Below are 14,868 nucleotides of genomic sequence, written 5' to 3'. Positions count from 1 at the left end.
CAAAGACACAATGTAGTCTGTTAGAGGAGATGCTGCCATAGAAATCAGGAACTCTAAAAGCTCCAATACATCTATAAATATTACATAGTTACATTTTCAAGGAATGAAAAATGATTAAACTTTGGTAAAGATATTCTGAATCCTTGTAAAGTATCCTTTTATTTTGTTCACTATATAGCATAATCTTCAGCACCTCAAAATTACCTCTGCTGCCCCAACTTCCCTGTAATGAAAATGAATGATAAAAGGACAAATTAGTTGTCCAGTATTATAAATTTTGTTACTGTTTTATTCTCTCTAAAAGACATGGTAGGGTTGAGTGAACATTCACCTCTGATTGTAAGAATCACTAGAGGCAGGAAAGAGATTAGGAAAATTCAGCCAGAAAGAGGAAAAAGTTAAAGCATGATTCGAAGTTGATAAATGATGTCAGGCAAAGAAACAGAGCCAGGATATGAAAAACTAGGGAAAGGGCAATGATTGTCAACTCTCTGACTAAGTCAAAGATGAACAACCACAGCCGGCCTTAGAATTCCAGGATATACTTCCAGAAAAGCTACTCGTACTGAAATTGGTCAGATGGGAAAGTGATTTAAAAAAACTGTCTTTCATAGCCTTAATAAGAGAAAATGGAAAATAAAGGAATGGAAAGATGGAAGGGGAGAGGAAGAGAAGAAGAAAGAAAGTAGAAAGATAGTGAGGAAGAGAGGAGAGAAATAAACACATGACAAAACAACAAACACTAGTCAGTTCAGAGAAATTCTAAGCATAATATCAACCAAAGGCAAGTCCATACATGGAAGAAAGAAGGCAGGGGAAAAGGGAGAGAGAGAGGGAGGCGATAAATAAACAGCAAAATATCCATCAGTTCAGAATAACTCCAAACATAGTACCAACAGAAGGCTGACCCTAGATGTCCCTATATGACATGAATTTCAGAAGGTTCTTTGCAACCCTATGTTTTACCCAGAGGCCTCCAAGTGCTCCTCATCAGAGTTGCCTGCATACACACCTTGAACGGAAAGGAAGGCGGATCCATCCCGGTTGCTGTTCTGGAGGCTGCATTTGACTTGCCCGGCATCACTGAGTTGCACGTCATGAATGATCATCTCAGAGATGAAGTTCCCGCCCTCTTGGTAGCTCGCCGAGGTGAAGCGGTCACTGGTGATGATGGGCTCACTGGGTGTCATGCTCAGCACCACCGTGCCTCTCAGAGCCCACATGATGAGCTTCCAGCCCTGGGAGATGGTGCAGTTGAAGCGAGCCTCCGAGCCCTTCAGGGCCGTGACATTCTTGGGACCCTCTATGATTTCACTGCCAGATCCACAGGCTGAAAGACAACCAGATTTGCAGGTGGTGAGGGGATGACTCTAAAAAGGCCAGCTGTACACTGTAGCCCTTCTGAGTACCAGTCGGGACCATCCAATGGCTCAGACCCCATGCCCTGCTGGTCCCAACACCAGGGCTCCCAGCAGATCAGGAGCTGCCAGTGGACAGGAAGCTATACCCATGCCCTCCTTTCCACACCCCCTTGCCCCCAACTCCACAGTCCCCGGAAATCCCAGCAAGATTGGGAATGGGGGGAGCAATGCCCCTCCTCCAGAGGGAACGTTCCCTTAAGTATCTGACCCCAGCCTGTCCAGAGAGCCACCCCTAGCCCAGTTCTGTTACTTCAGGTAAGTTCTTCAGCCTCACTATGAAGTGGGAATTTTCCTCCCATTGAAATGGGAAAGACATGATTTCCACCTCTGAGGAGAGTTCAAGGCTCAAAGGGGGAATTGGATGGAAGTGTGTCTTTGCACAGCGAGTGGAGACCCCAGCTTGCCATGATCGTGGTCCACCACACTCCCCCAGCACCCTTAGGACAGACCTGTCACTGAGGCCATGCCTCTTCCAAAGATGAGAAGAGACACATGGAGGAGACACAGAGAGGGCAAAGACATAGAAGGATGTTGGAGAGTGGGATCCCTCAAGGAGAACTCTCGAGGGAGGCATTCACAGCCTCATAGAGTCTCACAGCATCTAGTGTTGGGTTTAAAACTCCCACAGGTGAGCATGTAGTTCTAGAGCATAAGACTGTGGACTCCGGGGCAAGTCCTGGCCCACTGGGCAAGTTATCACACTTCTCCTTGACCACTCCTCTCACTGTAAACCAGGTGGGTCACTGGTACTGAAACTCAGAAGGATGCTGCCGGGTCTCCCCAGATATAGGCCCTCCCCTCCCCCACGCCTTTCTCTTGTTTGTAGGAAAGCTTTAGCCTCCTAGGCCTTGCCCAAGTCCCAAAGGACAGATTTAATCAGAGAAGTGAAAAAACACAGACACAAAGGAAAACAGTCAAACAAGACAAAATATTAATAGCTTAGCCATAAAACAAAGTCAAGGACCCTTAGCTCCTCCTCCAGGGCTATGGATCATTTGTTGCTGTTGTTCAGTCACCAAGTCGTGTCTGACTCTTTGCTACCCCATGGACTGCAACACGCCAGGCTTCCCTGTCCTTCACTATCTTCTAGAGTTTGCTCAGACTCATGTTTATTGAGTTGGGGATGCCATCCAACCATCTCATCCTCTGTTGCCCCCTTCTTCTCCTGCCCTTAATCTTTCCCAGCATCAGGGTCTTTTCCAATGAGTTGGCTCTTCATGTCAGGTAGCCAGAGTATTGTAACTTCAGCTTCAACAACCGTCCTTCCAATGAATATTCAGGGTTGATTTCCTTTAGGATTGACTAGTTTAATCTCCTTGCAGTCCAGGGGACTCTCAAGAGTCTTCTAGACAATGTTCTGAGCCAAATTCTTGAGTTGTTCTGCAGATTCCAAAACCCCTTCCAGGTGAAAGAAGTTAGCTGTTTGCTGCCCACAAGCACAGAGACCACAGACCAGTTGGAACCAAAAGATTGATAAAATTGATTCCTGAAATACCACCCTGTTTTCTTACCAATCAGAAGAATATCCATGAGCTGCTCGTGTACTCTGTGACCTCCCCCCTCCACACTGCCTTTTAGCCATCAGGGAGTTTGGATCTTTTGAGCATTAGCTGCCTGTTTGCCTTGCTCAGCACCTGCAATGAATGCTGTATTTTCCTTCACCACAACCAGGTGTCAGCAGTCTGGCTTGGCTATGTGCTGGGCGAGCAGATGCAAGACTGATTTATAGCACCACAGCAATTAGTTTTAAGAAGCAAATGAGACAATCCATGTAAAGCCCTTAGGATGACACTCAAGCATTCAGGAAGCAGTCACTATTATGTGACTTGCAAGAAAACCAAGAAAATCATAGAGGAAAGTAAAATTATTTCCTTCACACTTTCCACAGCATTGTACTTTTCCCTCACCAGATGCATTCTGACACTGGTTTTAACTGAAATGACAACTCCTAACTGGTCTTCCCCAGGGAGGGGACCAAGACCACTCTAGCTCACAGGAACTCAGGCAGAATCACTCAACATGGAGTGTGTTCTGCTCCTGAAGAACTCAAGAATCTTTCAGTCATTTAGATTGCTTTTCTTATCACCAGGAAAAGCAAAGTGGTGGCCAGAGTTTTCCTAGACTTTCCCATGCGTGTAGTAATAATTCAAAGTAGAACTTGCATAGCAACCAAGAGTCTTCAAAATTTCTCATTTTTTACCTCTTACGCTTTTTTTTTTTCCTTTGTTTTTCTGGATGCACTGGGTCTTCACTGCTGCAAAAAGGGACTGCTCTTCACTACAGTGCATTTGCTTCTCATTGCGGTGGCTTCTCTTGTTACAGAGAACAGGCTCTAGGCACGTGGGCTTTGGTAGTTGCAGCATGTCGATTCAGTAGATGCAGCTCTCAGGCTTAGTTGCTCCGAGGCACATGGGATCTTCCTGGACCAAGGATCGAACCCGTTTCCCCTTCATTAGGAGGCAGACTCTCAACCACTGGACCACCAAGGAAGCACCCCTCTTATGTTTTAATAGTGAAGAAATCAAGACCAGCAACATCTAGGGACTTGTGAGCACAGTGATGTTGCTGGGACATAAACTCAGTTCTTCCTACTCTGAAGTTTCCCTCTTCCCACTCTTTCCCCTCTGATCTCACTCAGAGTTTATGGCAAACAGACCCCCTGGCAGCCCACACCCTTGGTTTCTTCTCAGCTGTGCCTGCCACCATCAGTAAAGACTATGTGTTCCTACCACCTTCTGGAACTGTAGGCGCCCACCTTCCAATTTTACAAGGTCAAGTTGCAAGGAAGGTTCTAAAGGAATCTAATTACTGTATGAAAGATTTCTGGGGAGGAACCTCCCTGCCCATCACTCACTGGAGTATCCAGAATCCACTGCAGGGGATGTGCCCACCGCAGGGCCAGGTCCATTGGAGAGGATGGGAAACAGGGACCCAGATGCTTTCAAGGCAGAGTCAAGGAGGAGGCCCCCAGGCTTCAAAGAGGCAGAAATAAGAGAAGGTCAAAACTAACTAGACTAATCCCATATGGGGATAAACAGGATCACTATTCTTTGTTTTGCCTCTGGGCATGATAAAAAGAGAAAAAGTAAGATCCTAAATAACCACTCAGAGTGTGACTTCTCCCTTACCCTTGGGCACATTTCTCTGATCCAAGGATCCCTCTGATATGGGATTGTTTTTTTAAAAGGGAAAAAGCCTGAGGAAGGAAAGTCAGAAATTATTCCCCAGAGAAGCCACAGCTGTGCCAGCTTGGGTCTTTCCACGAGCCCTGGATCTCATCTTAGGAAGAAGCACAAAAGAAAAGAAAGGATCAAATCTATGTTGCAGGAAAGAAAGACTAGACACACTGTCATACTCCACACTATGATAACAGCATCCTTCCCATTCAGACTTGGGTCTGTGCGAGCAGATTGGACAGAGCCTGCAGGGCTGGGTGTGGGAGGCAGGGCTGTCAGACCCAGGCTTGCCCCGTCAGCATCTCAGTCCAGGCCACTGCAACAAGATAAGCTAAGCATCTGAAACCCTAGTCCCATCACTGCCTGGCACCAGGTAGGTTATTCACTCCAAAACCCTGCTCACTCCAAAACAGTCTTTAAACTCCCACGGACTGCAGGTGGATAAGAACGCATGAGGGTTGAGAGCTTATTGTGCAGGGAAGCAAGAGCCAGGGAAGGACCTGGGCCAGACGGAGACTTCCCCTTTGAACTTGGCCTTTAAGCTAAACAGGCGGCACCGAACCCTAGTTACTAGACTCCTCTGACATCATTGCCAGTGATCTTTGCTACCACCACAAACTGACTCCCCTCCAGCTATGCCCGGTGACTCAGAAACTCTATTTTTGGTGAGGTGAGGCCCTGAATTCTCCCTGCTCCCTCACCTGCATCCTATCAGCTATGGTGTATGTAACCTGCCCCACACACGACAAACATGAGAAAATTGTCAATAAGACCTTTCATCAAACAGTTCCCATCTTGAGGCAAAACCTCACCTTCCCCTTTGCTCTTCCAGTTTGTAGAGCAAAGGACCAAACCAGGGGCAGAGCCATGGGAATGAACCATCAGTGTCCCCACCCACTTGGTGGCTGAAGTGACCAGCTCTGGGGGTCACCCAACACCGAGTCCTCCTCTGCAGGAGTTGACCCACTTGTTAGATACTCGTCATGTCTACAGCCTTCAACTCCAAATCCAGGGCTCCAGCTCTGCTCCCCACCCCCCAACCCTTGCTCCCCTCCTGCATTGCAAATCCCGCTCCACCAAGCATCTCCATGTAAATGACTGGCTGCCCCTCAGAACTGAGAAGTTCCCCTTCCACTCATTGTGTCCTAACTGTGGAGTCCTGCCCCAAGGCCACAGAAGTGGAGCCAGAACCAAGGTCACATCAAAAAGTGATTGAACCCCTTTGTAACCATTGCCCAAAACCCCCTTGATCGTCACCAGCCAGCTCCCTGACCCCACGTTAGGCAAAAATACCCACCCAGTGCTTACCTGTAGTGCCCTACCACTTACTGAACACCAACCTTCCAGCAGGAATTTTCTTTGTCTTGAGGCTTTAAAAATTGGCTGCTAACCCACAAAAACTGTTGACTCTCCCTGGTCTGTCAGGAGGTCAGCTCACTGTACTCGCGGTGCCCACGTTATCTCTGCTCTTTGTTCTTAATAAACTCACTCCCTTCTGAAATGCCCTGTGTCTGGAAACTCTTTTCCAACTCATGCTTGAACTGCCACCACACTAACATCTGCAAAACTAAAATCACTCACACAGGAACACGAGGGCCAGCTGCCCAGCCCCTTCCAGTCCTCCAAGGATAGATCCTGGACATGAGTACCGTTCTTCTACAATGATTTCTTCTCAGCCCCCTAGGGTAGCAGCTGGTGTCTCCCAAGCATGGGGGGCACAGAGGGTCTGCCCAAACCAACCCCCCTAGTCTTCCACTCACCTCCTCTCCAGCTACCCTCCTGTACCTGTAGACCCCTAACCTGCTCCCATCTGTTACTTAACATTGGAAATGAATAGAAAAGCAGACAATTAAAAGCAAAAGGGAGGGATTTCTCTGGCAGTCCAGTGGTTAAGACTCGGTCCACCCAATGCAGGGGTCCACCCAACGCAGGGGTCCACCCAACGCAGGGGTCCACCCAATGCAAGGGGCTCAGGTTCGATCCCTGGTCAACTTGATCCCACATGATGCAACCAAGACATAGCCAAATAAAAAATAATAATAATGATAAATAAATAAAGAGAAAAAATGAAGAATTGGAGCAATGTAAATAAAGTGGAGGGACTGGAAGGGAAGGGCCCTGGTGAGGCAGATCCAAAGGTGAAAATGGAAGTCAAAACATATGGCGGGGGAGGGGGGGACTTGCCTATTGTTCCAGTGGTTGAGTCTTTGCCCTCCAATGCAGGGAGTGTGGGTTTGATCCCTGGTTGGAGAGTTAAGATCCCACATGAAAGAAAGTGTTAGTCGCTCAGTTGTGTCCGACCCTTTGCAACCCCATGAACTGTAGCCCACAAGGATCCTCTGTCCATAGGATTCTCCAGGGAGGAATACTAGAGTGGGTTGCCATTCCCTTCTCCAGGGGATCTTCCCAACACGGGGATCAAACCCCTGTCTCCTGCATTGTACTAGATTCTTTACCACCTGAGCCACCAGGGAAGCCCCTAGGATCCCACATGCCTCACAGCCAAAAAACCAAAACAGAACAGAGGCAATGTTGTAACAAATTCAATAACAACTTTAAAAACAGTCCACATCAAAAAGACTTTCAAAAAAAAGAAAACCGTAAGGAGGGTTGGGCCATCAGAAGAAAACTGAGGAGTGAGGAAGGGGTCGGAGGTGGATCTGAGCTGCCCACTGCGTCCTGCTGACCACAGCAGGAGGTGCCAGCATCTCTGTCACCACCGCCACCCAAGACTGCTCTCCATGTGGCAGCCAGACAGGTCTCAACACGCCAATATGATCAGGTACCCTTCCCTACCCCCTACCCCAGACTTTGCTTAAAATATTTCCACCCTTTAGAATATAGACCAGATCATTCTTAACATTATCATATCTTAAAACTCTGCTTAGTTTCACATCAATTTCACTTTTCCCCAAACTCCACCCTCTGAGCACCAGACCATCTTTCATCTATCAAACTTACCAGCTGTTTCTGGCTCCCTTTGCACAGCAGAGACGGCCTGGAGAGCCAGTCTCATTTACACCTCTGCTCCCAGCCAAGTACTCTCCCCCTCAGGAAGCCTTCCCAGACCACTTTACACAAGTCAAATTATCCAGAACAGGATTTTGAATCAGTGAAGCACTTGTCACGGTGGTGATTTCGTACTGATTTTTCTATCAACTGATGTCTAAGCTCTTTGTTAGCAGGGACTCTGCCCGGCTTTGCTCATCCCTGTGCCTGCAACTAAAGGGCACATAAGAGCCCCAAGTGAATATTCACCAAGTGAAGACACAGGATGGTCAAGTTCTGCATAATCCACCATGCTGGGGGTAAGGTGGAGAGGAGAGGGCTGGCAGGAGCCCTCTGGGTACACAAGGAGGCTGCCCTTAGTTACTCAAAGCTAAGTCTACAAAAGGAGGAGTCTCTACCCAAAACTCTCCAAGCCTCCTAGGGGGTCAGAATTTTGCAATGGATTCCCACCCACCATGGGCTCTAGAATTAACCCATAATCCTCACTGGAAGGACTGACGCTGAAGCTGAAGCTCCAGTACTTTGGCTACCTGATAAGAAGAGCTGACTCATTTGAAAAGACCCTAATGCTGGGAAAGATTGAAGGCAAGAGGAGAGGGGGCTACAGAGGATGAGATGGTTAGATAGCATCACTGATTCAATGGACATGAATAAATTAAACTCTGGGAGACAGTGGAGAACAGAGGAGCTTGGCATGCTGTAGTTCGTGGGATCGCACACAGACACGACTTAGCAACTGAACAACATCAACTTCTCCCCTCTTGGAATAACCAAGCCTCAACCTAAGCCATTCCTGCCTTCAAAACAGAACTTCAGGGTAAACGGCTCAGAAGAATTGTAGATACGGAATTGATCAGTTTCCCGCTAAGCCATTGGAAGAGGTTTTTGCCACTGTGACTGAGAAAGTCACGTGGGAGCCATATCCTGGAAATATGGTGGAGCCTGATTTGCTAACCCCACGAGTCCTTAAGCTCTGCACCCCATGAGTCCCTAAGTTCTGCACAAGCTGAGAAAATGTCTTCTTTCCAGCCTACAGACAAATGCACATCAAGCACCTAAAAAAATGCTTAACATCCTGCACAAGACAGAGGCTTCCAAACACCTCTGTCCCCAAATACACGTTAACACCCCAGAGCCAGCTTCCCTTGTCTTAATGTGTAAACACACCTGAAATCAAAATTTATGAAATAGTTCTGACTGCACCTCACACACTGATCATCCCTATACTATTTTATTTCTGTTTTAGTTGTTTTCACTGCTGTCATGGACAGAGTTTAAAACACAACAACAACATTATCTAGCCCTCTGAAACAGAGTTTATAGGTGTATATCAAAGTCAAAGCATTAGTCACTCAGTCATGTCCGATTCTTTGCAACCCCATGGACTGTAGCCCCCCAGGTGCCTCTGTCCATGGGATTCCTCAGGCAAGAATACTGGATTGGGTAACCATTCCCTTCTCCAGGGGGTCTTCCCAACCCAGGGATAGAACTTGGATCTCCTGTATGTCAGGGAGATTCTTTACAGCCTGAGCCACCAGAGAAGCCCATAGGTGTGTATGGTACAAAGCAAGCAAAATGTCTACACAGCTAGAAGCCAGAATAACAGTCACTCTAGGGAAGGGGTGGGGGAGAGGCTGAAGGAAGCATTTCTGAAGTGTTCTCGGGCTCATTGTTGATACACAAAAGTGCTCAGTTTGTAAAATTTCATCAAGCTGTACCTTTACAACTTGCACAATTTTCTGTATTCTTCAATACAGCACCTTAAGATCACTGCAGTAAGTTTAGAGGAGTTTAGAACTAGCTACGAAAATAAGAAAAACACCAGAAGCGATGAAATCTGCACAAGACATAGTCAAAGAAAGCTGGGGTACAAACTGGTTACTTTAAGCACCCCGGGGTCTGCACTCTCCATCTACTGCAGTTCAGACTCTGACAGGGAGACCCTGGCCTGGGACACCTGGAGGCCATTCTGAATGACACCCTGGGAAAGTTCCAGGCTGAGAAGGAGCTGTTGGGAGGACCGGAAAGTCTCACAGGCAACAAGCCCCTTAGTCTGTCATTAATGAGAACTGGGACGATTGCCCTGAAAACTGCAAGGTCAGGAAGGCTTCAGAGAGGAGGTGATGCCTGAGTCAGGTCTTCCTTGAAGACCAGGTAGAATCAGAGGAGGAGAAAGTTCAGGCAGGAGAATGGAATGCTTTAACAAGAGCAGTGACTTTGGGAAGGGACCACAGCAAGACTCCCAAGGCAAGGACCCTGATGTGGAAGACTTGTGGGCTCACAAGCACATGAAAGACCCTTCTGGAGTAGGGCTGACATGGCAGGCAATGGGCCCCACTGAGTGGTAAAGAATCTGCCTGCAATGCAGGGGACCGGGTTCAATCCTTGGGTCAGGAAGACGCCCTGGCAGAGGGAATGGCAACCCACTCCAGTATTCTTGCCTGGAGAATTCCATGGACAGAAGAGCCTGGCAGGCTACAGTCCATGGGATCACAAAGACTTGGACACAACTGAGCACACTCAGGCACAGGCAGGAGGAAGTGGAGGTAGGGAGGGGACCCAGTGGGAAGAGCTCGACAAAGAATCTTTGGGCAGCCATGCTCCCCGGTGGCCTCCTCCAGATGCCTTCTGTCCACTCCAGGAGGATGCCCAGAACATCCCACCAAGCTCCGTGGTCCCTACCTGCCAGCCCAGCCAGGACCACCAGCACGGCCAGGACGCCTCTCTCGGTAGCTCCCTCCATCTCACATGTTCCTCCTCACCTGGGAAAGCAAAATAGGCAGGTCACAGTCTGTCTCCTTGCAGAGACCCATGAGGACCCTCCCGGTTTGCATGTGTCCCTGGAGAGATGAATCAGCACTTCTCAGCCTGACCAGCAGCACCAGCCTCATCCGGGAACTTGTCGGTGGTTTGATTACCTGGTGGTGGTGGTTTAGTCACTCGGTCGTGTCCAAGACTTTGCCACCCCATGGGCTGCAACCGCCACGCTCCTCTGTCCATGGGATTCTCCAGGCAAGAATACTGGAGTTGGTTGCCATTTCCTTCTCCAGGGGATCTTCGTGGCCCAGGGATCAAATCCACATCTCCTGCCTCACAGGGAGCCTCCTGCATTACAGGCAGATTCTTTACTACTGAGCCACCAAGGAACTTCTTAGAAAAGCAGATTCTCAGGCCTACCCTGGACCTACTGGATTAGGTCTAGGGGGTGAGCAGGAAGAATTCTGCCCAAAGTTAAGCATGGGACCAACTCTGGTACATACTCACGCCTGAGAATCACTGTATTAAGTGATCTTGCTCTGAAGCCCATGCATAAATCATGGAAACACCTGCTATGCTCTACTATGACCACAGAATCACTGACTGAGAGGTCTGAGTGTGGGTTTACTGTTATTCCCTTCCATTATGATGCTTTAATCACTGAGAAAAAAGAATCCTACCCATAAGTTTACATTATCAGAAGAAAAACAGCAAAATGAAGACCTAGATCATAAGCTTATTAGAAGGTGGTAAGAGGTATGAAGACAAACAGTAGAGAGGAATGTGTGTGAGGGGATGTGTGGGATGTGCTGGCTGATGCTTCAAAGGAGAGATCAGAGAAAGGGTCCCAAGAAGCTGTCCCATGAGTGGGGAAGGCAGTGAGGTGACAGGCAGGTGGGTAAGTGCAGAAGGGCCTCCCAGGCTGAACAGCAGGTGCAAAGGCCCTGGCATGGGACTGTGCCTCCGTGTTCATTTGAGGAACCACAGAGAGACTCTGGGGCCTGGGCAGAGAGCGAAGGGGAGTGGAAGGGGAGCAGTCAGTGTAGACCAAGCGAGGCCTTGCTGGCCCCTTGCAGCACAGGGCGATCTTGTCATACACATATGTCAGCCCATACTTTTTTCTGTGATAACCCTCTTGCTCACTCCCTATCCCCTCATTCGTAGTTTTATTTTTTCCTTCTCCCTGGGACAGGCCTGTCCAAGACTGTCACCAGCTCTGCTTGGAGCACTTAAGTCACCCACTGAATATATTCTGAATTGTCTCTAGAAACATTGGCTTCTCAGGCCCAGGAAAGGGGCTCTTTATTTTGCCCACCCTTAGCACAGTGACCTGACCTGCCAGGAGTTTTCACTCTGGCTTTGGCAACCACACAGATTTCAAACCTCCACTTGGAGGATAAAACCCATCCCCCCAAATTGGGGGGCAACAGGTTCCATCAGAGACCCCGCACAGGGTTCTGTGATGAGCTGACCCACCCACCCTGGGCTCCATCCTGTCTTCTCTTACAGGATGTAGGAGGCAGGCCCCACAACAACCCACAAGCAGAAATACAAGAACTAAAATAGACACAGGTAATAAGTGCATCACCTCCACCTGCGAAAGGCACCGCATACAAGCTGCTGAATCAAATAGAGTTGGGGTGGGAAGGATTGAGGACCCCCGGGGCCGTAACTCCCTCTTTACATGGTAGCATATCACTGGTTGCTCACGAGATCACGAGAAGGAATGTGGGATTTCCACCTCTTTGTTTTCTGATGACTTTGGAAAGTTAATTTCAGCCTGTGTAGGAAACCACGTCCGCTCGCGTGCAGTTGTGTCATGTATGGGGTCATAGTACCTGTGCGCCAGGACCGTCCCACCTCAGCCTCTTCCATCATCGAAAACAGACTCAGCAAATCCCTGCAAATATGCCTCGATTCCAAGCTTCCCTGGAGAAGGGCATGGCTACCCACTCCAGTGTTGTTGACTGGAGAATTCCATGGACAGAGGAGCCTGGCAGGCTACAGTCCCTGGTGGTCACAGAGTCAGAAATGACTGAACAACTAACACTTTCACTTTCACCAAGCTGTCCAGCAGCTGAACACAAACTAAAATCATGGGCTTCCCAGATTGATCCAAGATCCCAAATTACCAAGCACCAAATAAATCATTTACTAATTTTTTCAAGGTTCGATGAACACAAGTGGATAAGCCAATTGTTCAGCGAGTCACCTAGAATCTAGGCAAGAGCAGAGGATGGAGGAGAAATTGAGCTGCCGAGTTATAAAAGTCACACATTTTACCAAAAGCAATAAATGGGAAGTGTGGACCCAGCATCATTGAAACTGCAGCAAGATCTTAAGGTCCACCATGAAGTATTTCTAGTCACTGATGGTCAGGGTCACTCAGGCTGCCAGCTAGGACCAGATGACAATAATGAGTCCATTCCTAAAAGCTCAGCAGCAGGCCCCAGGCCGGGGTATAGGAACACCCCAAGTGCTACAGGAACCCAGATGCAGATTTGTGAGCAGACCCTATTTGAAGGGGGTGTATAGGGAGGAACTGTCATCAGGTTGATTTCAAGCTGTAACTGAGCTCAGACAAGTCCCTTTAATTAAAGGAAATCTTTGCCAAGTAATTTGCAAGTTCATATCTTGATGGAGTAGTTTGAGATTTCACTTCTCATTCATTTTATTACAGAAGACTTGCGTTACCTACTTTTAGTTGAAGAACTGCAATGTTAAAAGTCTTAAATCTTATTAAATTGCATCAGGACAGGATTTAAATGTCAACCACTCATTACTGCCCAGACAAGGCAGAAACACTGAGCAGACCCGTCTACACCCAGCAAGCTCATCATCTCAGGAAGGAAACTGTTGAATTCGATCATCTGATTTATTTCCCCATAACACACACATACCCTTATGACTGGGTTCTTGGAAACAGCCTGATATCACAAAATTCATCAAAATATCATACAATCCTGTCTCTAGGCATCAGCATAAATTCTAAACCCCAAAACAAGGAAGACAGTGAGAATTTAAATGCACACAAGGGGCTCTCTGCAAACCTCTACGTGCACATACAAAGGCACCAGGGCACCTCCTCCTCCCAGTACCCTGGCTCAGGGCGCCCCACATTCAGAGGGGCATTGACTCTGCCAGCCAGATGTGGGGAGTCTTAGAACTTCCAGAGATTTAGAGCCATTTTCCTTCCATCAAACCTCTCATTGGGGAAAGATATGTGTGTGTGCTCAGTCGCTCAATGTCTCCAACTCTTTACGACCCTGTGGACTGTAGCCCACCAGGTTCCTCTATCCATGGCATTCTCCAGGCAAGAATATGGGGTGGATTGCCATTTCCTCCTCCAGGGGATCTTCCCAACCCAGGGATCAAACCCAAGTCTCCTGCAACTCCTTCAATGCAGAAGAATTCTTTACTGCTGAGCCACTGGGGAAGACTTCAGGAAGAATAAACGGCATTTAAAGTCTGTCCGATGAATAACAGGCATGCCAGGAATTTTCCAGCTTTCAATGCATCCCAAGAACGGCTCCCAGTGAAGCTAGATGAGAAACTGTCTCAAATTCCTACACTCACAGGGCAACCCAATGTTTTCATTTTAACTCTGTGCAATTTGGGAAACAGATATGCCTCAGATTGCTCTTTCCCCCAAGATCGGCAAGCAGGCCTCCAGGAGCTAAACACCAGCTCCCCGGGAGGAAGCCAGTACCTGCGGGGAGTCCACTGGCCACACACCAGGCCCACGGGGTGTCTCACCTGTGGCAGGTGTGTCTACCCCTCAGGCCTTCAGCGAAGGTTCTCGGTCCCCTCTTTCCTGCCTCCAAGCTCTCCCCACACAAACGCAGGAACAAATCTGTCGGCCACTGGAGAATCTGGACGGTGCTCAGCTGTTACCAGGAAGTGGCTCACGTCACAGGCTGAGCTGTGCACACAGAGGTGGCCTCCTGCCTCGGGCCCAGAGCAGCAGACTCTCAGTTAACCATCAGCCAGCCCGAAGGAGGGCGGGTCAGACAGACAACGCCCCGCCTCAGGGCCACGGCTGCCCTTCCACCTGGCCTCCACCCCTGGTTCCCGCCCAAGAGCTTTCTCACATCCAGCAGAGCCAGGCCTGAGCCCTCCTGCCCCACTGGGAGGACAGCAGCCCCTTCCTGCCCATGGTCATGGATATAGATATGGACGCAGACATGGCCAGCCGCCAGCCAACCTTGCACCCTGGGCTCGGGCACAGGCCCAGGGCTGGCAAAGCCGGTTCCTGCTCCCAGCCAGGTTCCTCCACGTCCACAAGAACAGGTTCTTTTGTGAAAGAAAAAAAACAAAGTCCTGAGGGTGAAGTCCTCTGGAGTAGAGTCAGCTTTAAAAGTCAAGTCCTGTTTCCCATGGAGGGTTCGCTGGAGAACTGCTAAGAGGTTTTCTACAGACATCCTAGACCCTAGACCTTTGGAAGTGAATCAAGGAACTTTGCTTTTCAGAGCATTGATAATTCCTAAAAAAAGGTCATCCCCCCC

The 14,868-nt window shown here is 48.6% G+C and overlaps 1 protein-coding gene across 3 annotated transcripts in view; it reads right to left on the bottom strand.

Annotated features, from left to right (window-relative positions):
- IGSF5 (immunoglobulin superfamily member 5) overlaps positions 1–14,268 on the bottom strand; it is a 53,243-nt gene extending 38,975 nt beyond the window's left edge. For 2 of the 3 annotated variants that reach the window (XM_081574153.1, XM_081574155.1), the window contains exons 1-3: positions 14,120–14,268; positions 10,289–10,368; positions 1,013–1,330 (exon numbers count right to left, since the gene is read on the bottom strand). In XM_081574153.1, coding sequence (XP_081430279.1) covers positions 1,013–1,330; positions 10,289–10,349 — 379 coding nt within the window. In that variant the 5' untranslated portion in view covers positions 10,350–10,368; positions 14,120–14,268. Of the gene's footprint in view, positions 1–1,012; positions 1,331–5,905; positions 6,013–10,288; positions 10,369–14,119 lie in introns of those variants that run through there. The other variant, XM_081574154.1, reaches the window with a different exon arrangement.
- Positions 14,269–14,868: the final 600 nt, after the last annotated feature.

Source organism: Giraffa tippelskirchi, chromosome 2 (genome assembly GCF_054371585.1).
Source record: "Giraffa tippelskirchi isolate mGirTip1 chromosome 2, T2T-mGirTip1v1.2.pri, whole genome shotgun sequence".
NCBI classification, from domain to species: domain Eukaryota; kingdom Metazoa; phylum Chordata; class Mammalia; order Artiodactyla; family Giraffidae; genus Giraffa; species Giraffa tippelskirchi.
Note: the sequence above shows the minus strand (reverse complement) of the source record. Positions and strands in the feature narration are given on the sequence as shown.